This window comes from Chrysochloris asiatica, unplaced genomic scaffold (genome assembly GCF_000296735.1).
Source record: "Chrysochloris asiatica unplaced genomic scaffold, ChrAsi1.0 scaffold00081, whole genome shotgun sequence".
Classification (NCBI taxonomy): domain Eukaryota; kingdom Metazoa; phylum Chordata; class Mammalia; order Afrosoricida; family Chrysochloridae; genus Chrysochloris; species Chrysochloris asiatica.
The window spans coordinates 4841996-4865014 of record NW_006408599.1 but is presented as its reverse complement, the minus strand read 5'-3'; the positions used below and the strand labels follow the sequence as shown (position 1 = coordinate 4865014).

The 23019-nt window shown below is 40.6% G+C and overlaps 1 protein-coding gene across 1 annotated transcript in view; it reads right to left on the bottom strand.

The window, feature by feature from the left end:
• Positions 1-23019, bottom strand: part of BRINP1 (bone morphogenetic protein/retinoic acid inducible neural-specific 1) — a 290590-nt gene that overhangs the window by 200370 nt on the left and 67201 nt on the right. Inside the window, exon 2 of the mRNA XM_006865677.1 lies at positions 21183-21450. Within this exon, the coding sequence (XP_006865739.1) occupies positions 21183-21400 (218 nt within the window). The 5' untranslated portion in view covers positions 21401-21450. The remainder of the gene's footprint in view (positions 1-21182; positions 21451-23019) is intronic.

Genomic DNA, 23019 nt, shown 5'->3' with positions numbered 1-23019 from the left:
CTTATGGTTACCTTTCTTGTTGTTGTTGTTGTTAGGTGCCATCGAGTTTGTACCCACTCATAGCAACCTTATACACAGCAGAACAAAACACTGCCCGATCCTCAGCCAACTTCACTACTGTTGCCATGCTTGAGTCCATCGATGCTACCACTTGGCCAATCCATCTCGTTGGCGGTCTTAACCTCTTTTTCTCTGACCCTCCACCCTACTAAACATGATATCCTTCTCCAGCGACTGATCCCTCCTGACAATATGTCCAAAGTATGAGAGACGAAGATTGGCCATCTTGGCCTCCAAGGAGCACTCTGGCTACACTTCTTCCAACACAGATCTCTACTGCATTGCTTCTTTTGGCAGCCCATGGCACTTTCAATATTCTCCTCCAACACCATAAATCAAAAGCATCAATTCTTCTGTGGTCTTCCTTATTCACTGTCCAGCTTTCACATGCATATAAAGTTGTTGAAAATACCATGGTTTGGGTCAGGCGCACCTTAGTCTTCAGGCTGACATCTTTGCTTTTCAACACTTCAAAAAGGTCTTGTGCAGCAGATTTTCTTGAATGCATTATGTCGTTTGATTTCTTGACTGCTGCTTCCTTCAGTGTTGATAGTTGATTCAAGAAGAATGAAGTCCTTGACAACTTTAATCTTTTCTCCATTGATAAGAATGTTGTTTATTGGTCCAGTGTTGAAGATTTTTGTTTTCTTTACATTGAGATGTAATCCATACCGAAGGCTGTGCTCTTTGATCTTCATCAGTAAATGTTTTAAGTCCTCTTCACTTTCAGCAAGCAAGGTTGCACCCTTAGAAGATGTCATTTTCTAAAGCCAATCTAACTCTGAAATATTATATTAAAACATTCTACTCTCTAACATGAACACTGCTACATCTATTCCTTCATCTTGACAAGGCTTCTAGTCACTCGATTGTTTCCTTTCCTTTTACTGTCTGTTGTCTTCACTTCTTCTTTGTATCCAACTTAGATCCCATGATTTGTTGTTGTTGTAATTAAATGCTGTCCAGTTGATTCAGATCCATTGCAAACTTGTATAGGGTTTCCAAAGAGCAGCTGCTGAGCTTGAACCACTGACCTTGCAGTTCAAAGGACTTTGCAGTCCTATGCATTAGTCCACAGCACCACATCAGGAATCCAGATTCCATGATACATTGCTAAGGTAAATGTAGGCATGTAGATTCCATGATACATTGCTAAGGTAAATGTAGGCATGTAGATTCCATGATACATTGCTAAGGTAAATGTAGGCATGTAGATCCCATGATACATTGCTAAGGTAAATGTAGGCATGTAGATCCCATGATACATGCATACTTTACCTTTGGTAACGCTCTTTAGTTGTCCAATTTTCCTTCTATATTGCCCTCTTTGCAAACTCCCACCCTGATGGAACCTAAAATTTTCATCGTCTACGCTTTTACCCAAACTCTTTTTTTTTTTTTTTTTGAGAAAAGTATTCCAGCTATACATACATATTACTGTTATTTCAGTTGGTGGTTACAAACCACATAAGAAATCTACCTGCTCTCTGGTGATTCTTTTATATTTTTTAAATCAGATCCTTCTACCATTCTGCAGATTGACTATTCAAAGTTAATAGCTACATAAACACTGCACATATTTTTGGCACTCACCTTTGTCCCCTTGTTTGGCAAATGGTTTTACATCTACTTTACAAAGAGGACTGAAGTCATCCAAAGTTGTTCAAATTCTCAGGATTGAAATCAATGGAATCTCCAGGTGATACAAACTCAACCACTAACTGAATGGTTGGTGGTTCAAACCCACCCAGAGGTTCCTCAAAAGACAGACCTGGTAATCTGTTTCTAAAAATTACAGCTTTGAAAACCCTGTGCAACACTTCTACTCTGTAACACCTGGGTCTCCATGACTCAGAATCACCTAGACAGCAACCAACAACAATAACAATTTCCATCTACACTGCTCCTTCCCTCTGTCTTCTTGTCTCAGTGGAGAAGTGCTCTCCTTAGATTTCCCTTCCCAGCTCTTCAGGAATTGCTTCATCAAAACCAGATCCTCGCTGTCCAGAAACTCTTCATTCCTTAATGGTACCTCCCTTTAAAAAACGAATGAATATACAGGCACAAAGTGACTGGTTTACAAGTTTTATAATAAAGAGTTTAGTTACAGAGTGTGCAGGGAAAGGTAGAATCCCCATTGAATAGTTTTCATCTTGTCTAGCTGGGTTTGATGAAAAGAGGTGGGGATAGGATTCTTATGATTCAATAGTGACTAATTTTTATCATAACTAATTGCAATTGTCACAACTGTAAAAGTAGATCTTTTGTAATATAAAGGGGGGGGAAGTAGTTAATCTTACATTCCAGGAACAGAGGACCCTAAGGCCATCAACAGAGAAGAGCACAAGCAGAATGTGTGACAGAGAAGCAGTGATACCAGAGATCGAGGCAGAGAGAATGACACGTAGAGATAGAACAGCTGAGGACTCTAGACTCATGGAAAGAGAAAGGCTGTGTACTGGCAACCAGGAGGCCAGCTTTGGTTGTTTAAATGATTATATATTCCTGGGTGTTTTTGTGTACATCCCCCCAAGAGACAAAAAACAGAGGGAACAGAAGTAAATACTGTTAAATGATGATACATGGAGGGGGTTGTAATCATTGCAATGAAATGATAAGTGTAAAACTGATGTTCTCCCATGTAAACGATCACTCAATTCACAATAAAAACATTAACAAAACTAATGTAGAAAAACGCTGACTTTATATTGTATCTCACTGCTCCCCAAAATAGCCAAGCTTCTTTAAAAAAACAAAGTATAATCCCTTGTCTTTCACTTTTCAATCCACTGTAATCTATCTTCTATTCTATTTATACAGTTCTTGTCAAGGTCAAAAATTAAAGTCCAAGATAATCTTGAATTCTTACCATATATAATATTCACAAAAGCAATGGCCACTGATTACCCACTTTTTCCTTCTTGAAACATTCATTTACTTAACTTCCATGGTACCAAATGAATCGGATTGTTTTCCTGTACTACTGACCATTCTTCCATTTATCAATGCTTTTCTTTGCATATGCTAAACAGGTTCCTTTGTAAGTGAACAAACATATCCTCAAGTTGTTGTTATGTGCTGTTGTGATGAGTTGGAGTCAGTTCCAACTCATAGTGACCCTGTACAGGGTTTCTGAGGCTGTTAATCTTTACGGGAGCAGAAAGCCTCATCTTTCTCTTTCAGAACAGCTGGTAGTTTTGAACTGCTGACCCGGAGGTTCGCAGCCTGATTCGTAACCATTACGCTACCCGAGCTCCTTCCATCCTCAAGTTAAGAGGACTCAATTGACCAAGCCAAAATCTTGCCCCCTCCCTGAACCTTACTTAGACTCCCTGATTCGTGATTAAGGTATGGTCTTGCTAGTTCTCTCACTTCAAGTCTTCTCTCCATCTCAACCTTCATATTCAATCATTCATCAAGTGCTGGCTCTATGTCTCTTTGAAACATTTCCATGCTAGTCCAGTACATTATCATTCATCACCTGGACTACTGCCATCGTATTCAGTTTTCCTGCTGTTCATTTTGCATCCCAATACCATCATCCGATCCTGTACATCCTGGACAAAATTTTCTAAAGAGCTCTCTTTTGTTTTAGGATTGTTGTTGTTGTTATTAAGTGCCATGGAGTCAATTTCTGACTCTTAGTGACTCCGTGTATAGGGTCTCCAAGGAGTGGCTGGTGAATTTGAGCCACAGACCTTGCAGTTCAAACAGACCTTGTGGTCCACAGCACCACTTATATGGTTCCTAATTAGTGTGCCGTGGTGCTTTAGGAAACTACCACAGCAAACACATGTGAGCACAGTGGGATGTTTTAAATTTCCAAGGGAAATGAGTGACACTTGACACTGTGAGTCATCGCAAAAAGTACTAACTCCAGGAAGCTCATGGTTTCGGTGTCAGGTTGCACTATATTCTGCATTCTTTTCAAAGATGATGTACCTCTGACTTTTTGGTAATTGCTGCAATTCAAAGGAAATACAGCACAAAAATGAATGAGGAACACAAAATGAAGGTAGTGGCATCCAAAGTCATTCCATGGTTTCAGAAATAGAAACTGTTGCTAAAAATGAGATTAAATACTTTTTTCTTTTAATTTGCATGTATTAATTTTTGAAATGGCTACTAAAATTTTTAGGCAATGAATACTTTATCCTGTCCTTTAGACCTAACTACTTAATAAATAAAATTATTAGTATTTCTTTGAGTAGCTAGAGGCACCATTAAAATTACTGAGACATTAAGGGTACCTTGAAATGAGAATGTCTGGAAGCCCCCAACTTTTAATAAAAACCAGTCTTTTATAAAACACACAGAGGGCTTCGTGAAACCAAAACTCATTACCTTCAAGTTGATTCTGACTCATAGTGAGCCTGCATGACGGAGCAGACTTTTGTAAAGATTTTAGCCTTGGAAACTCTACTGAGCAATTTTATTATGTCCTATATCTGCTGCATAGTGGCTGGTGGGTTTGAACCGTAGACCTTTCTGCTAGCATTCAAATGCTTAACCACTATTTCATGACCAAACTTCTACTGGTTTCTCTGGTCTGAATCCTACCATTTCATCTGCCCATCAGCCACACTGAACTAGTTACAGGTCCCAGAACAATTCTGCCCTTTTTTTGACACCTCAATAAGCATACACATACACATACACACATTCTATCTTCCTTTGCCTAACTCTTCATCCACACCTCTATTTAAAAATCTCCTCCTGAAAGACTTTCCTAATCTTGCAAGACCAACCTCAGTGACTCTTCTGGGCATGCCCACTGCATTCCTATTTCTTTCCCATCAGTCCTCACAGTACTTACTGTCATTGTCTTCCCAGAGAAACTATGTTCTCTAGAGAACATAGATCAGCTGTGCATTACTGTCATCTGTCCAACACAATGCCTGTATATAGTAAGGACTCAACACATATTTCTTGAATTCATGTCCAAATGAGCTGGTCCTCCCAGAAAGTCAACCCCAAACTGCTAGACAGCACTGGATTTCTCTACCATTTGTATTTACTTCATTCTTCTCACACAGGCCAACCTCCTTGTCAGTGTGATATAAAACTGAGTGTCACGCTAGAGACACAGAAAGGTTGTCACAAGTGCTTGGCTTTGGAGGCTATACCTTTTCTGAACAACAAATCTGTCATCTCGGAGAACACCAAGTTACCTACCTCCCACCCTATGCCCCCAAATGCTACTGATTGCTATGAAGGCACTTCGGTGAGAAACCATCTCTGAGGGACCCACGGCTCCTGAATGTTACAGATCAAACACAACCTGGAAAGCCCCATGCAGTGGGAACTGGAAGATGAGATGTTGCAGACTGCTTTCATCACCTGGGCTGATTAATAAATTAGATGCTGCAAATCACGGGACGTGTGCTGTGTACACGAATCACAGCATGAGAGCTTAAGGACACTTTGCCTGTGTGCTGGCCTCTGAATTCCTGCCACATGTGCCTCAGGGGATCAGAAATGTTCCTCTGTCTGGTCATCCTTCTTTATCTGTTCCTAGGAGTTTCCTAAGTCTAAGGACAGAGAAAACGCTGCCTTCACGTGGCACCTGAGCTATACTATTGTTGTTAAGCGTCACTGAGTCTGTCAGACTCACAGACACCCTGTATAGAGTTTCCAACAAGTGGCTGGTGAGTTTGAACTGCCATCCTTCTGGTTAGCTTCTTCTTGTTGTTGCTTTGTTGTTGTTGTTAAGTGCCGTGGAGTCGGTTCTGACCCATAGCGACCCTGAACAGGGTTTCCAAGGCTATAAATCTTTACGGGAGCAGAAAGCTTCATCTTTCTCCCGCAGAGCAGCTGGTAGTTTCGAACTGCTGACCTTGTGGTTCGCAGCCCGATACGTAACCACTACGCTACCAGAGCATGTGCCATTAAGTCGGTTCCGACCTATAGTGACCTGGTTAGGGTTTCCAAGGAGCAGCTGGTAGGTTTGAAATGCAAACCCTGCAGTTCAAACCAATCTTGTAGTTCAGTGCTTATCCTTCAGTGCCATACCAGGACTCCCTGAGCTACAAAGGGCACCTAAACTCATAAAACACAGCACACTGGTCAACCATACACCCTGTTGCTGGAGGCCTCTTGCTGACTCTCAGTTACTGAATTTCCTGGGATTGATGCTTCTGATACTGTTTTAGCTGCCAGTTCTCAGGCACTTGCTCTGACTAAAAACCAAACCAATCACTGTCAAGTCAATTCCAACCCTTAGCGACCCTTTGTATTTCTAAGTAGAATCACACTCCATAAGGTTTCCAATGACTTTGACCTTTCAAATAGGTTACCAGGCATTTCTTCTGAGTCATTTGAATGGACTTGAACTGTCAAGCTTTCAATTAGTATCCTAGGAGTTAATCATTTGTGCCATCCAGACATTCCAAAGTACCATTCCCATACGATCTTCTTAAATTCTCACAACACTCTCAGAAATTATTCCCATTCTACAGATGGAGAAATTTTTTGAGACGCTGAGATTTTATGTCTTGTGCCCAAGATGGGTGAGTAACGGCAGAATTGGGATCTGCCTGAGTTTAAAAAATGGCCATTCATCACTAAAGGAGCCCTGATAGTACAAAGATCAAACTTCAGCTGCTAACTGAAAAGTTGTCAGTACAAATCCACCAGCAGCTCTGAGGGAATAAACACTAATGATTTGCTCCTGTAAAGATTTCAGCCTTGGAAACTCTACTGAGCACTTTTATTATGTTCTATTTGTCTCCATGATTTGGAATCAACTTGTTGATACACAATAACAACTAATCACTAAGCTGAAGTTACTGTTTCAGATTTCACATAAGCTTAGCTGTCAACACGTGGCTGGGATTTTCTTTAGAAGTGCACAGAGAAGAGTCAGGTATAGATAACAAAGTGAGATGCAAAGCCTTCCTTGAAGCCACTCTGGGATTCCACTGCTAATTGCTGTTGTCAAGTGCTGCCCAGTGGGTTCTGACTCATAGCCACACTATATAGGGTTTCCGAGGAGTGACTGATGAGTTTGAACTTCATGCAGACCTTGTAGTTCAAACCAACCTTTTGCTCAAGTACTTATCCTATATCGCCACTCTACTGCTAATAAGACCCAGTCATTCTTGTGCCTGGTGTGGTGCTGTTGGCTAAAGCACTGCACTGCAAGGTTGGTTTGAACAACAAGGTCGGCAGTTCAAACTCAACAGCTGCTCCTTGGAAACCCTATATAGGGTTACTATGAGTCTAAACAAAGAGCTTTGGTAGCATAGTGGTCACGAGTTGGGCTGCTAACCTAACGTTGATCAGCAGTTCAAAACTACCAGGCTTTCCGTTGGAGAAAGATGAGACTTTCTGCTCCTGTAAAGATTTATAGCCTCAGAAAACTTATGCAGAGTTGCTGAGTCAGAACCGCATCCATGGCACACCACCATCGGCACCACCATGGATCTAAATAGATTCTGTGACTTTTAACAATTCGTGTGCTTAGAAGGGAAGACTTTGAGAGAGAAAGAAATTGCTCAGAGGCAGAAGCAAAGAGATGCAAAGGTATGCAGGAACTGTAGAACAAAAGCTGCAGAAAAGAATGCATCCTGCCATGGGGTGTGGAGAATGGAATTAGGGCAAGTAAGTCTGAACACTGCACAGGAAGAGGCTGCTTGTCAGTAAGACTACAGCTGTTTCATTGGTGGCAATAGGAGGTACTTGGGAATTAATGAACTCCATTGGCATAGTCTTTGCCCAGTGCAGGTGCTCCCTCCACATCCCTTGAATTAACTGACACAGCTCTCTGACCGACATCACTTTCTCTCTCTCATGTACTCCTCACACTGCAGCCAGAGCAACCTTTCTAGGTGTCTATCAGTTTTGTTCCTAACACTTGACTGTTTTCTTCTTACCCACAACAGGGAGGGTACACGTTCCAACTTGTCAACATGAACCTACTGCAAGCCATGCTAAAAGAACAAGGCAACACCTGACCACAAGATAGACACAAAGACAGTGGTCTTCAAACTGCAAGGGTTAGCCCATCAATAGAAGCTGAATTTAGATGGTATGCAACAGCATTTTACAAAAGGAATCTAACAGGGCTAGATTATATTAGAACGAAACAGAAGGAAATAGAAGAAAATAGAAAAGATCAAAATGTATGGGTTTAAGTATTAGTGGATGATTTTTTTTTGTTTCAATTATCTATGTATCAATCTCTCTCTGTTGAGTGTCAACGTAAAATGTATTTCCTAGCATTAGTTAAGGTCAGAAAGTATAAACAACACTGCTCTGAATCACTGTCTAGTAATATCCTATTAATTAAACAGAGATTAGTGGTTGATTGAATTCTATTTGTCAACCCAAATTTCCTTCATTGTTGGCTCCTTATGTCCTATTTTTGTTGTTGTTGTTAAATGCTATTCAGTCAGTTCTGACTCATAGTGACCCTGTAAAGGGTTTCAGATAGTGGCTAGTGACTTTGAACTACCGACCTTGTGGCTTAAACTGATCTTCTGGTTGAGTGCTTATCCTACAGTACCACATTAGGACTGACTCTACCCGAAACACATAGATGCATGAAGACTTGGAGCCCAGGCTCTCTCCTGCTTCCCAGCCTTAGCATATGCCAGTAGGACTCCTACCTCAGCTACTTTTCTCCGCATCTCCTTCTCACGAGCTCTTTGGAGACCACTTCCTGTATGATACCTGCCTAAACTTGTCTTTTCTTCCCACCTTCCCCAACACTCACCATTCCAATTCTAGGGAAAGTCTCCTGTCCCTAAAAACATAGCACCCATGGCATTGATCAATAGGGGAATTTGGCACATGACATTGGGATTGTTTGCCTGCCAGTAAATTGCTACCAAGATGCTGTGTGTTCTTGGTGGGCAGGATTAGAGCTTTTCTCTCACTATTCCAGAAAGCCAGAGTCTTGTCAGTAGTAGTTTTTGTTGTTGTTGCTGTGAAGTTCCAGCAAGTGGGTTCCAACCTATAGCGACCCTGGATAGGGTTTCCGAGGAGCGACTGGTGAACTTGAACCACCAACCTCGTGGTTCAAAGTCCACAGTGCCATACCAGGACTCCTAGTAGGAGTTTGTTGTTGTTGTTGTTTAAGTGCCGTCGAGCCAATTCTGACCCATAGTGACTCTGCATAGGGTTTCCGAGGAGCAGCTGGTGAGCTTGAACCACCGACCTTGCAGTTCAAACAACTTTGCAGTCTGACACATTAACCCATAGCGCCACACCAGACTTTTCAGAGGCCAGTAAATATTTGCCAAATGAATGAGCAAGCTGCAGGTGTTCCACCTCAACTTCCACCCTTTTCCTTTCTGGTCAAAGATTTGGAGCATTAAGTCTGAAGCCCCAAGAGCTTGTTTCCTTTCTTCTCCTAATCCTCCCTGTCCTCACAAGGCCATCTTTTGAATCAGTTGAAAGACACTTCATATGAGGGATGTGCAACCTGGTCCATTTTCAGACATCCCTCCTGAGTAAAGCCGGACAACTGCTCTGCGGAGACGCCAGCAAACTACAATTTGTCATTCACAGAAGTTCCCTCAATACTGGCATAGCGCAAGGAGGTAAAATACTGCTACAGTAACAATTTGGTGGCAATAAAGCTATCTTTATTGGAAGTAGAAGATCAACTTTAAATAACCAACCTTGAAGATTATTTTTGAAATAACGATGAGTGGTCTAGGAGGTGTTTGTTGGGTTTTCCCCCTTTTTCTGTATTTAGGATGACCTTCATTAGAAATTTGGACAAAGGGAGGCGAGAGGGTAGGAGGGATTTCTGTACAATGGAATAGATAAACATGAACATGGGACATCCCCCTAGTCTCATCTTCCTTTGCTCCTATTGTTGTTATTGTCAGGTGCCATCGAGTCAGAACCGACTCATAGCGACCCCATGCACAGCAGAACGAAACAATGGCTGATCCTGGGCCAACCTCACTACCGCTGCCACACTTTTAGGCATGATCTAAAAAGAAAGAAAAGGACCTTCTAACACACTTGGTCTAAGCTAGCTTTTATTGACTCAGGCCATGCATGCATATCTAGACTTAATTTGCTGTTGTTGTTGTTAAGTACCATTGAGTTGGTTCAGATTTATAGAAACCCTGTAAAGTGTTTCTGAGGAGAGGTTGGTGAGTTTGAACCAGCCTTGTGATTCGAACCAACCTTATGTTCAGGTGCTTATCCTCAGCACCACACCAATAGAGCCTACATACACTGCTTACCAAGAAATCCTGTAGTCAGAAAAGACATCTATAGGATCGCCCAGGTCTCCTGGAAGACCTGAAGCTAGTTTTGGTGGGGATGGGGGTGGTTTCTTTTTTTAGCTAGTTTTGGTGGGGATGGGGGTGGTTTCTTTTTTTTCTTTTTCTAGAGTAGAAAACTCAAAAACTCAAAAACCAAAATTCATTGCCATAGAGTCAATTTTGACTCATAGTGACCATGTATAGGGTTTCTGAGACTGTAAATCTTTCTGGGAACAGAAAGTTTCATCTTTCTCCCACAGAGTGGCTGGGAAGTTTGAACTGCCAAACTTACGGCTACAGTTCCCTTTCTGAAATGGGAAGAAGAAATTGATTCATCCTTGTTTAATGCATCAACCATATGCATCTGAGACCACGTCTAAAAATATATCCAGACAACTTGGGAGCCCAGCCATTAAAATGGTGACTGTATTTCTGCCATCTCAACTCAAACTCATTTCAAATCAAACTAAGACCATTTAGATTCTAACATTCTAACCACTCACCCCCTTTTCCTGACATAACTGATCTAGATGAGGGGATTCTTAACCTTACACAAGGTAATTCTTTGTTGCTGAGGGCTGTCCCATACATGTTTGGAAGTTTAACAGCAACCGTGGCTTCTATCCACCATACCAGGGGTCTAGCAGCACCCACTCCATCAGCGGTCCTCATTTATATCCTAGACCAATTGAATTTGAATATCTGGGGAAGGGCTCTGCAAGTGATTATACTATACAATCAGCATCAAGAACAACTTCCCTGTCTATTGAATCAAGATCTAACCTAACTTCTCAACTGTGGCTGTGCCCTTTGTTGAAGTTCTTATGCCACAGATGGAATGCCAAATTTAGGAATAGAAAGTAAAAAGAAGGAAAAAAGATAAGGCAATTCTATGTGACAGGAAAGCCATTTCCGGTACCACAGAGTCAATTCTGGCTCACAGCGACCCCTATAGGGCAGAAAAGAACTGCTCCCTAGAGTTTCAGAGGCTGTAAACTTTATGGGAGCAAACAGCCTCATCATTCACTCTCAGAGCAGTTGGTGGGTTTGAACCACTAACCTTGTGGTTAGCAACCCAATGCTTAGCCCACTGTGCCACCAGATTCTCATCCCATTTCTTTCTGCCATAAACCAGGAGGTGAATTTAGGAATAGGTGCAAGAGAAGTGGTGTCCTCAGTTGGTGCCCACTGTGTAGTGGTTATGAATCAGGCTGCGAACCACAAGGTTAGCAGTTCAAAGCTACCAGCTGTTCTGTGGGAGAAAAATGAGGCTTTCTGCTCCCGTAAAGACTTACAGCCTTGGAAATCGTGTACAGGGTCGCTATGAGTCAGAACTGACTCCACAGCACATAATCACCACCACCCCAAATGAGGACGTGTTCCTCTAAGAAGGAATTTACACAGGCTGATGTCCAAAGACACAACACTAAAAGTGCCAAAGTCAGAGATCCCCTGTCTCCTCACGGAATTCCAGTCCCTCTGAGAAAAAGTGGTTCTAAGGTTAAAGATGGCTGGCCAAATATTGTTAAACAGTAAAGAGCTTGAAAAATCCTGCTGTAAAGAAGCCTATATAACTTTGACTAGGCTTCCAACATGTACTTTTATTTAGGAACATAGCATGGTTAGGTGTGCAAGTTCCACCTGGGGACAAAGCCCACTATTTCATGAATTTGTTCTCTTACATTGGAAGTTATATAAACAGAGATAATAACAGTATCTATCACAATGAATCACTGTTAAGGACCAGATGGCATAATTGGCATAATCTATAGACTATTTTCAGTGCAATGCTAGGCACTTAGTAAGCTTAGCAATTAACTTATTATTGTTGTTATTATTATTTATTTGACTATTAGGTTTTGCAGTTACAGTTTTTCCCCACTATGTACAGAATATAACTTTCAACATCACCATAAACTATGGTTCTATATAGTATAGTTTGAGAAATGAGGGTTTATATTCATGGTAACCATATGAATGGAAACATAATCTTGCACCATATGATAACAAGATTTTATTTGGCATTCAGAGGCTGGTGACTGTCTTCCAGGTTCAACCATAAATTTCCCGAGTGTTCCAGTGGTGGGTTTCTCTCTTATCCCTTGAGAGCAGACTTTGTTCATCACTGACTCTCCAGTATATAGCATCTGACATATCTAGGGGCCCAGTTCTGCTGAATGATTGATGATTAAGGATCACATGTCTTTTATCTCAAGAGAACCATAAACCCACCCATAGCTCCATTGACTTTGCTAAATATCTTTGTCCACAAAACCTACTAGAGATGTTTATGAAATGCGTGAAGGAACACTTTGTGACAGCACATTATAGCTGAGATTCATACTGCTCTGAAATAAATATGCAAGGCAGCTAAGTAATCAGACTTGGTGTACCAGGATTTGATTTACATTCAACTCACAGGTACTTACTTAAGGCTCAAAGGAAGAGGTGCATCATAAGCCACAAACCACTTGCTATGTGGCCTGTAGGGAAAACCATTTGATATGAAACTACCTTTTGTGGCATCGTGACCACCATTATCTGTATGCCTCCTTTTGCTATGATTCTCTAGAACGAAAGCCACCTAAGTTACTATATGTCTCCGGCTAAATGGAACAGTTGCTAAATATACAGTAACTCTTGATGATCTCAAAGTCAAGGGGCGGGCAGAATATCTAGAAAATAAGGTAAAAATATAGTAGGAACAGAGGAAATGAATGTCTTTGAACTAAGTTGACTATTAAATTACCATGAGGAGAAAAAGAAATAATGTAATGCAATGTAACTAGCCTGAGGAGTGGGCTGTCTTGGATTTATTAAATTTCCACAAACTGTCAGGCTCTGGATTCTTGATATCTATATTGTTATTTTTCACCACAGTAATTATTTAATATTATCTTCATTTTACACACAAGGAAACTGAGTCTTAATGAGGTTTAGACTTCTCCAAGTTCACAGGAACTCTCTTGGCATTTGGTAAGAAATAATCATTATGTTAAGGGATCATGTTGTGGAGTCTCAGAGACCTGGGTTTGCATTCCAGATCTACCACTTTCCACCTATGTGATGTGGATAATTCCCTTAATTTTTTGATGCTTTTGTTTCTTCATCCATAATATGGGACAATAATCGCATTTCCCAAACAGAATGGTTATATTTCATGATTAATATAAGTACAGACTGAACCGAGAGAAAGTATAAATACACGTTTCTGTTCAAATGATAGATTTAGAATCTTAATAAACAATTATGTCCAAATGCATGATGCTTTACATTTTACAAAGCATTTTTAAACAAATGACTTCATTTATAGGGAAGACACCATTATCCTCTTCTGCAGAGGATGAAATTGAGTATCTGAGGGATTCTTTATTTATTCCTTCCATAGAATAATTATACGCTAATTCATTTTTCCCTATGTCCCCCAACTCCCAACACTGCATTCAGTAGAAAAGGGTTTGGACACTGTAGGTTTTGCGTTTTGGATGTGTATATGTGTTTGTGGTTTTTGTTTGTTTGTTTTCTTGTGAACATCTCCGTGCCACCAGATCACAGTTCAGTTTGTGGCATATGGTTGGTGTTAAGTGGTAGAATGACAGATGTATGAAATAATGAAAGAATGACATAGAAATGAAATTACTCAGAATAAGAAAGCTGGAAAGTGACTTCAAATAAATAAAATATGAATCACCAGAATCCATATCCAGCATCCTCTCCACGAACTCACAACTTATCTTTAAATGGTAATATTTCATGGAATCATGGAATTTCAGAGAGGAGCAGGACCTTAGTGACCACCAGCTAACACTCCCATTTTACAGGTCAGAAAAGGTTTATAATCACATAGTAAGAAGGTAGATAGATGAGCTGGGCCAGAACCCAGCTTTCTTGACTCTAATGGCAATGGTACTGCTTTGCTCCCTGGAAGATTCAAAGAATGGAAACTCCCCCAGCCTTCCAGGTGTTGACTTGGCATTGTGAATGATGAAGCATGTATCTCATGCACTCAAATCACTGTGCACATATATTATTATTCTGTTTGTGATGCAAGACCACTACTCATATGGCGGTTTATTTTACTGTGGTGACTTGTGTGTTTCTGTGGTGCTGGAAACTATGCCAGAAGGTGAACTAGTGCCAAATGATAAGTCCTGCGGGTTGGAAGTCACTCAAAATACAACTGTGAAAGTGCTGTCTCCTCAAAGTAAAGTCAACTTTAATGATGTGAATGGGGCAAAGCTTAGGGATCTTCATTTGCTGTTGTGGCAGAATTCAAAATTAGAAGAAACAGCTGAAAACATTTATTAATAATTGGAATGTAGAATGTATGAAGTATGAATATAGGAAAATTGGAAGTTGTCAAAAAGGAAATGGAATGTAGATGGATTGATATCCTAGGCATTAGTGAGCTGTAATGGACTGGCACTGACCATTTTGAATCCAATAATCATAGAGTATACTATGCTGGGAATGACAAATTGAAGAGGAATGGTGTCACATTCATTGTCAAAAAGAACATCCCAAGATCCGTCTTGAAGCACAGTGCTGTCTATGATAGAATAATATCCATACATCTACAAAGAACATCAGTTAATATTACTATTATTCAAATTTACACACCAATCACTAAAGCCATTGATGATAAAATTGAAGAATTCTACGAATTTCTTCAGTCTGAAATCGATCAAACATACATTCAAGATGATTGGAATAGAACGTTGGAATCAAAGAGGAAGGATCAGTGGTTGAAAAATATGACATTGGTGATAGAAACAATGCTAGAGATCCCATGATAGAATTCTGCAAGACCTATGACTTTTTCATTGCAAATACCTTTTTTCATGTGGATATAACATGTGGATCCCACCTGAAGGAATACACAAGAAACAAATTAACTATATCTGTGGGAAGAGACAATGGAGAACTTCAAGATCAACAAGGCCCAGTGGCCAAATGTTGAACAAACGATTGATTGTTCATATACAAACACAGGCTGAAACTGAAGAATTAAAACAAGTCCTCTAGAGCCAAAATATGATCTTGAATATATCCCACCTGAATTTAGAGACCATCTCAAGAAAGATTTGATGCATTAGACACAACCAACCTAAGACCTGAAAAGTTGTGAGATGACATCAAGAACATCATCCAGGAAGAAAGCAAAAGGTCATTAAAAAGATAGGAAAGAAAGAAAAGACCAAAATGAATGTCAGAACAGACTCTGCAACCTGTTCTTAAGCACAGAGAAGCTAACGCAAATGGAAGAAATGAGGAAGTAAAAGAGCTGAACAGAAAAGTTTACAGGGCAGTAGCGTAGTGATTACAAGTCAGGCTGCTGTCCTCAAGGTCAGCAGTTTGAAACTACCAGCTGTTCTGTAGGAGAATGATGATGCTTCCTCTTCCCATAAAGATTTACAGCCTTGGAAACCCTACACAGGTTTGCTATGAGTCGGAACCGACTCCACAGCACACCACCACCAATATTACAATTAAATGCGCAAAGACTTAGAGTTAGAAAACAAACAGGGAAGAACACATTCAGCATTTCCCAAGCTGAAAGAACTGAAGATGAAATTCAAGATTCGACTTCAAATATTAAAGGGTTCTATGGCATTCTACAGTATGAATCATAGCAAACTATGAATTGTGAAGAAGGGGTATTCCAGAACACTTACTTGTACTCATGAGGAACCTATACAAAGACCAAGAGGCAGTCATTAGAACAGGGCGAGGGAATATTAATGATTTTAAATCAGGAAAGGTGTGCATTAGGGTTTTATCTTTTCACCATACATATTCAATCTGTATGCTGAACAAATAATAGGAGAAACTGAATGATAGGAAACAAAATATGGCATCAAGATTGTAGGAAGACTCATTACCAACTTGCAATATGCAGATGATAACAACCTTGCTTGTTGGAGGTGAGAGGATTAAAAGTATTCAAATGGTGAAGATCAGCCTTCAGTATGGATTGCATGTCAATGAAAAGAAAACAAAAATCCTCACAACTGGACCACTATATAACATCATGATAAATGGAGAAAAGATTAAAGTTGTCAAAGACTTCATTTTGGTTAGATACACAATTAACACTCATGGTAGCAGAAGTCAAAAAATCACAGGACGTATTGCATTAGATAACTCTGCTGCAAAAGAACTTTGCAATGTTCCAGAGCAAAGATGTCAGTTTGAGGACTAAGGTGCACCTGACCCAAGCCACAGTATTTTCAAAAGCCTCATATACATGTGAAAGTTGGACAATGAATACGGAAGACTCAATGCATTTGAATTATTGTGTTGGAGAAGAGTATGAAAAGTACTATGGAATTTCAGAAGAACAAACAAATCTGTCTTGGAAGAGGAGCAGCCAGAATGCTACCCTAGAAGTGAGGATGTTGAGACTTTTTCTCTTGTATTCTGAACATAGTTTATCAGAAGGAACCAGTCTCTGGAGACGGACATCGTGCTTGGTAATATAGACGATCAACAACAAAGGCAAAGGGCCTCAATAAAATGAACTAACACAGTGCAAATGACAATGGGCTCAAACTCACCAACAATTGTGAGGATGGTACAGGACCAGACAGTGTTTTGTTCTGTTCTGCATAGGGTCTCCATGTAGTCTGAATGCAACAACAGTGATGCAACATGGGAAGGGACTTCTGCTGTGATTTAATTAGAAAGGTCCTCAACTTTGCCACTAACAATGACTTTCCACCTGGACTGGATGAGCTAATGGCAGACACTGTGGATGAATGGATGCATGAGCAAACAGATGCCTTAATCCACTTCTAGTTTCTTTCTGAAGCTCCCAGATTATTCTGGGCTCTAGCGGATGTGTTGAGATGGGAGAACTGCATAAAAAATTTGAGATCTGGAACATCTCAGTAAGGCTGGCCCTCACATAGCAGAATATTGGTACAGTTTCATAGCAAGACCTTTCATCCATGATATAGACATCAAGATTCTAACATACTGTGTCCATGTTACCACAAAGCAAGACACACTAAGACATTGCCTGCTGATGCAGTTTACTATTTCACAAAGCAGCGTGTGATAGGGAAGAAAGTATCAAGTGACAACTGCCCCAATGAGCACATCCTAGTTAGCCTTTGCTCTGGTTTGTGGTTGGATGAGCATATGTCTCTGGGTATTTATTTGCATGTGTGCCCATATGTAAATTTTGGCAGGATCCTTATGCATTTCTTATACATAGTTGGTGGCCTATTGGTGTTTGTGGTTTGACTAGTCTCCCAGTCATACATGCCCATCCTGAACTATTTTCTTTGTTACTGTTGTTGTACAAGTCCTGGTGTGGCAATGTGGGTTAATGTGCTGGACTGCAAAGTTGGTTTGAACTGCAAGGTTGGGGGTTCAAGCTCACCAGCTGCTCCTTGGAAATACTACACAGGGTCGCTATGAGTCATTACTATGGCTCAGAAATCCTATATGGGTTGCTATGGGTTGTTGCTGTTAAATACCTTCAAATAAGTTCTGATTCATAAGGACCCTGTATGGATTTTCAGGGAATGGCTGTTGGATTTGAACTGCCAACCTTTCAGTTACAGTACAATGCTTATCCTATAGTGCCACAATAGTATTTAATATGTAATACATATTTTGTTATATATATGTTGTCATTGTCAAGTGCCCATCAAGTCAATTCCGACGTGTGTGTGTGTCTGTGTGTGTGTGTGTGTGTGTGTGAATCTACATAAAACCAATCAGTTCCCAACCACTTGATTCTGGTTTATGGCAACCTCCTGTATTTCAGGTTAGACTTCTTCCCCATTGGTTTTTTGAAACTGTGACCTTCTGGATGCAGATCTTTCTTCCAAAGTACCTCTGTTGCTGTTGTTGCTAAATGCCATTGAGTTGGTTCCGACTCATAGCGACCCTGTATAAGTTTTCTGAGGAGCAGCTGGTGAGTTTATACCACGGACCTTGTGGTCAAGTGCTTATCCTACAGTGCCAAACTAGGACTCTTCTGGGTGGGCTGTATTTTTTCAGCCAACTTTTCAGTTAATAGCTGAATGCTTTAACTGTTGGAACTATGCAGGGACTCCTTTACATATGCAATATGTGTGGGTCTGTGTGGATGTTTAATTAATATCAGTCTCTTCCATGAGTACAGGGACCATGTTTGTTTTATCCATCATTGTATCCTCAGCCCCAAACAGCGTGGCCTGTGGCTGGTGCTTAATAATTATTTGAGGATTAAATAAAGGAAGGAAGAAATCACTTGATGGCCAGGGGCCTGACTTCTGGGTTGAACTCCATCATTTAATTAACCACGTGACCTTGGTTAAATTTTATACTTAATTGTAGAGCTGGAAAAGATCCTGGAAGTCAGCTTACTAGATGACTGTAAATTTTGCTTTACCAGTAGAATCCAAGTAAAGCACACATGAAAGCTGAACCCAACAGCAGAACCAAATGTGCTTTTATGAAAGAGTGACATAGACCTGGTAATCTGCCTGATCACCCTTTTGCTTCTCTCCCCACACTAGAGACAATGACTGCCTGAATTGATCCTCAGGATTCAAAGAAAATAGGCTTAAGACCACTGATCTCAGTCAACTCTATCATTTGACAGAGAAAGAAAATGGAATCCAGGAGAGGAGGGGGCTAGTGTCCCACACCCAGTGCATGGCAAAACTGGGATTAGTTATCTCCAACCTCATTAGAAACTTTCCACCTCTCAGCATCTTTAAAATTATCCATGAAATATTTACAATGAAGTTATGAGGAAGAAACATGAACCTGTTTGGAAGGACCCATTCAGACTTCTGAAACACTTTACATTGGCAAACGCTATGGAAGGACCTCTGAAAAGAATAGCTCTGGAATCAGATAGCTCCAATCTTCACCTGGTAGATGACCTGAGCTAATGCATTTCAACCAGCCCAAGTCCTGGTTTCTTATCTTTAAAATGGTAAGGCACTGTCTGGATCACAAGGGATATGAGGGTTGACTCCTGTATTCTTTCCATGGAGCATCCTAAATGTTAATAAATGATTGCTCAATCGAATAATGATTGCTCCCACTGTACATGGTTCTTATTTAAGCATATGATTATTTCAACAATAATTGTTAGTTTTGAAATATTGATAAGCTGTTGTTGCTGTTATGTGCCGTGGAGTTGGTTCTGACTCATAGTGACCCTGTACAGGGTTTCCGAGGCTGTTGATCTTTACAGGAGCAGAAAGCCTCATCTTTTTCCAGCAGAACAGCTGGTAGTTTTGAACTGCTGACCTTGCGGTTCGCAGCCCAATTCATAACCACTACGCTTCCAGAGTTCCTTACTGATCAGCTAGCATGTACTATATCTTCCCTTACTAAGCTCTATTATACCCTACCCATCACCATGACTAGTAAGCCTTCAGTATGGATTATACCTTAACATAAAGAAAATAAAAATCCTCACAACTGGACCAATAAGCAACATCATAATAAATGGAGAAAATACTGAGTCTGTCAAGGATTTCATTTTACTAGGATCTATAATAAATGTCGGAGTCCTCGTGTAGCACTGTGGGCTAATGCATCGGACTGCAAAATCGTTTGAACTGCAAGGTCAGTGGTTCAAACTCACCAGCAGCTCCTAAGAAACCCTACACAGGGTCACTACGGGTCAGAATCGACTCAATGGCACTTAACAACAACATAATAAATGTCAATGGAAACAGCAGTCAAGAAATCAAACACCATATTTCACTGGACAAATCTGCTCAAAAGATTTCTTAGAAGTGTCCAAAGTAAAGATGTCACTGATGACTGAGGTGCACCCAACCTAAGCCATGGCATTTTCAGTTGTCTCCTGTGCATGCAAAATCTAGACACTGAATAAGGACTATCAAAGACAAATTGGTGCATTTGAATTACTGTATTGACAAACAATATTAAACATACCATAAATTGTCAGAAGAATGAGCAAATCTGTCTTGGAATAAGTATAGCCAGAATGTCCCTTAGAGTGAGGATGGCAAGACTTAGTCTCATAACCTTGGACATGTTAGCAGGAGGGACCAGTCCTTGGAGAAGGGTTTCATGTTTGGTAGAGTAAAGGGTCGGTTAAAAAGGGGAAAACTCTCAGCGAGATGGAGTTAATACAGTGGCTGCAACACTGCGCTCAAGCACAGGAACTAGTGACTGGATGACACCGGACCAGGAGTGTTTCTTTCTGTTATACATAATAAGGCCACTGTGAGTTGGCATCAACTCGATAGCACTTAACAACAACAATTGTAAAGAACAGTGAGACTATCAAGGAGCTGGTGATGAAGAAAAATGTGGAAAATCTAAGGTAGTTTCCAAGAGGAAAGGACTTTAGGCTGTGTCTGTAATGAATAAATAGGATATTTGTAGACCAAAAATAATTCTTATCTGTTCAACTACAGGTTGCTGTTCATTGAGTGTCCCCACTTGTTTCCAGTTGTATAAATGTATTGGGGTGTAGCAATGACTACTTTAGTAGTATTTTCCAAAGACTGATATGGTTAGGTAGGAATACTGTGACTATGGATACAGATAAACCAGGGTTTGGATTGCAGCTCTGCTACGTACTGAATGTGTGACATTATAGAGAACTCATTTAACTTTGCTGAGCCACACTTCTGCATCTTACACGTGGAAAAAGACTGAGAGAATCTACCTCTGGTGGTTATAAAGATTCCAATGAGATAATGTATAAACTCTATGCAAACTGCATGGCATACAGTAAAAACTTAGTAAGTAGTAGCTATTTAATCATCATCTTATTGTTAATCTCTTTTGTGCAGTAAACAAAAGAAAAAATAGTAAAAATACAACATTCAGAAACTTCCCCTTGGTCTGATCCTACCAAACATATGATGATGAATGAACAGCAAGGCTGCTTAGCTCAGCTCTTACCTGTATATTTTATATCTGGTTGTAAATCCTTGACGGTGTCTTTCCACAAAGGATAGGTAGCTCCTGGAGTGGTGGAAAGGCCCCCTGTCTGAAATAAGCCAATCAAATTCCTTGGAGACATGTTGGTCTGTCCCAGCTGGTTCCTGGTGGGAGGGCTGCACTGAGATACGTCCCCATACAAACAGGAAGTAGAGGAGCTCAACAAACCTCCAGTTCATGCTTTTCTGCCGGCCTTTTTCCTCTCATTCTTGCTCCATTCTGTGGAGTCCTGTGCAGGAAAAGAATAAGAAATACAGAAACAAGGAAGGTAAGGGAAAGGGGGAGAAAGGGGGAGTGGGGAGCAAAAGGAAGAGAGAGAGGAAAAAAATATGATTAACACAAACTCAAACAATATCTTACATAGGTAGAATGCTTTACAAAAGCAATGAAGATTCTGGTTACAGTGCACAGAACCCAAGGAGACCTGGGCTCATCTTTTCTGCTTTCCTGTTCACGTGTTGTGTGAATATATACAAACTGCTGGCCTCTTAGGGATTTAGTTTCCTCAGAGGATGAATTTAAGTGCCAATATCTCAGCACTAAGCACATCATAGGTACTCAAGGCATATATGTTGAATGAATGGATGAATATGAATGAATGTAGAAACAGGGTCTCGTATAGCCAGTAAAACATGTGAAGTGAGAACTCACATGTCTGTCTTGTCTCCTGTCTTCAAAAAACACCTGCCTCATATCACTGGGACTCAGTCAACCAGAGTCCCTTTCTCTCTCTCTCTCTCTCTGTCTCTCTCTGTCTCTCTCTCACCCACCCACCCACACACACACACACACACACACACACACACACACACATATTTATCTGCTGAGTAATCCCCCCCCTCGTCTTTCATAATCATTGTCTTATAATGGATTGTGATCTTGACGCTCTGGGTTAACTACCTCATGGACAGAGTTTGTGGAGCACATTAGAGTCCACTGCTGCAATGCTCAGTGACTCCCTTGTCCCAAAGAATTCCCCGGTGTTTGGACTTGGATGAAAATGAAATCCTTGACAAGTTCAATATTTTCCCAAAACACCAAGGGGTTATGTGGGATCTTTCCAGCCTCTTTTGGGGAGTGGTGGCATAAAGAAGCCTTGGTAGAGCAATCGTTAAACACTTAGTTGCAAATCAAAAGGTTGATGGTTCAAACTCGCTCAATAGCTCCACCAAAGAAAGGCCTAGTGATCTGTCCCCATAAAGATTACAGCCTAGAAACCCCTATGGGGCTATTCTACTCTTTGACACGTGGTAGCTATGAATCAAAAATCTACTAGAGGGCACTTGAGAACAAACATGGAGTCCTGGTGTGGCGCTGGAGGATAATGCGTTGGACTGCAGTTGTTCCTTGGAAACCCTACACAGGATCTCTGTGGGTCCGAAACAACCTGACGGCACTTCACAGCAACAACAACAACACCACCAAAATACATAGCTCAGTGATGTTGTTGGGGAAAATGCTTGAGGCTAAGGGATGGCTCATGCAGAGGCTCATCGTGGGGTAGGGAGAAAAGAAAACACAAGGCTACATCCAATATTTGGAAATTTTCCAAGTTTTGTTTTCATCATATCATCACCTTTCTACTTCTAAATTATTTTACTACTCTGCGTTCCACTCTGTTTATTCTAAACGACTTTATCTGACTTCTCAGTTACTCGTAGCTTTGTTTCTGGGTTCCATCACTTATAAACAGGTTCCACCAGACAAGTTCTTTTACTTCTCTGTGTCTCAGTTTCTTCATCTGTAAAATATGTTGGATACTAGTACTTACATTCCGAACTACTATTGAGGATTCAAT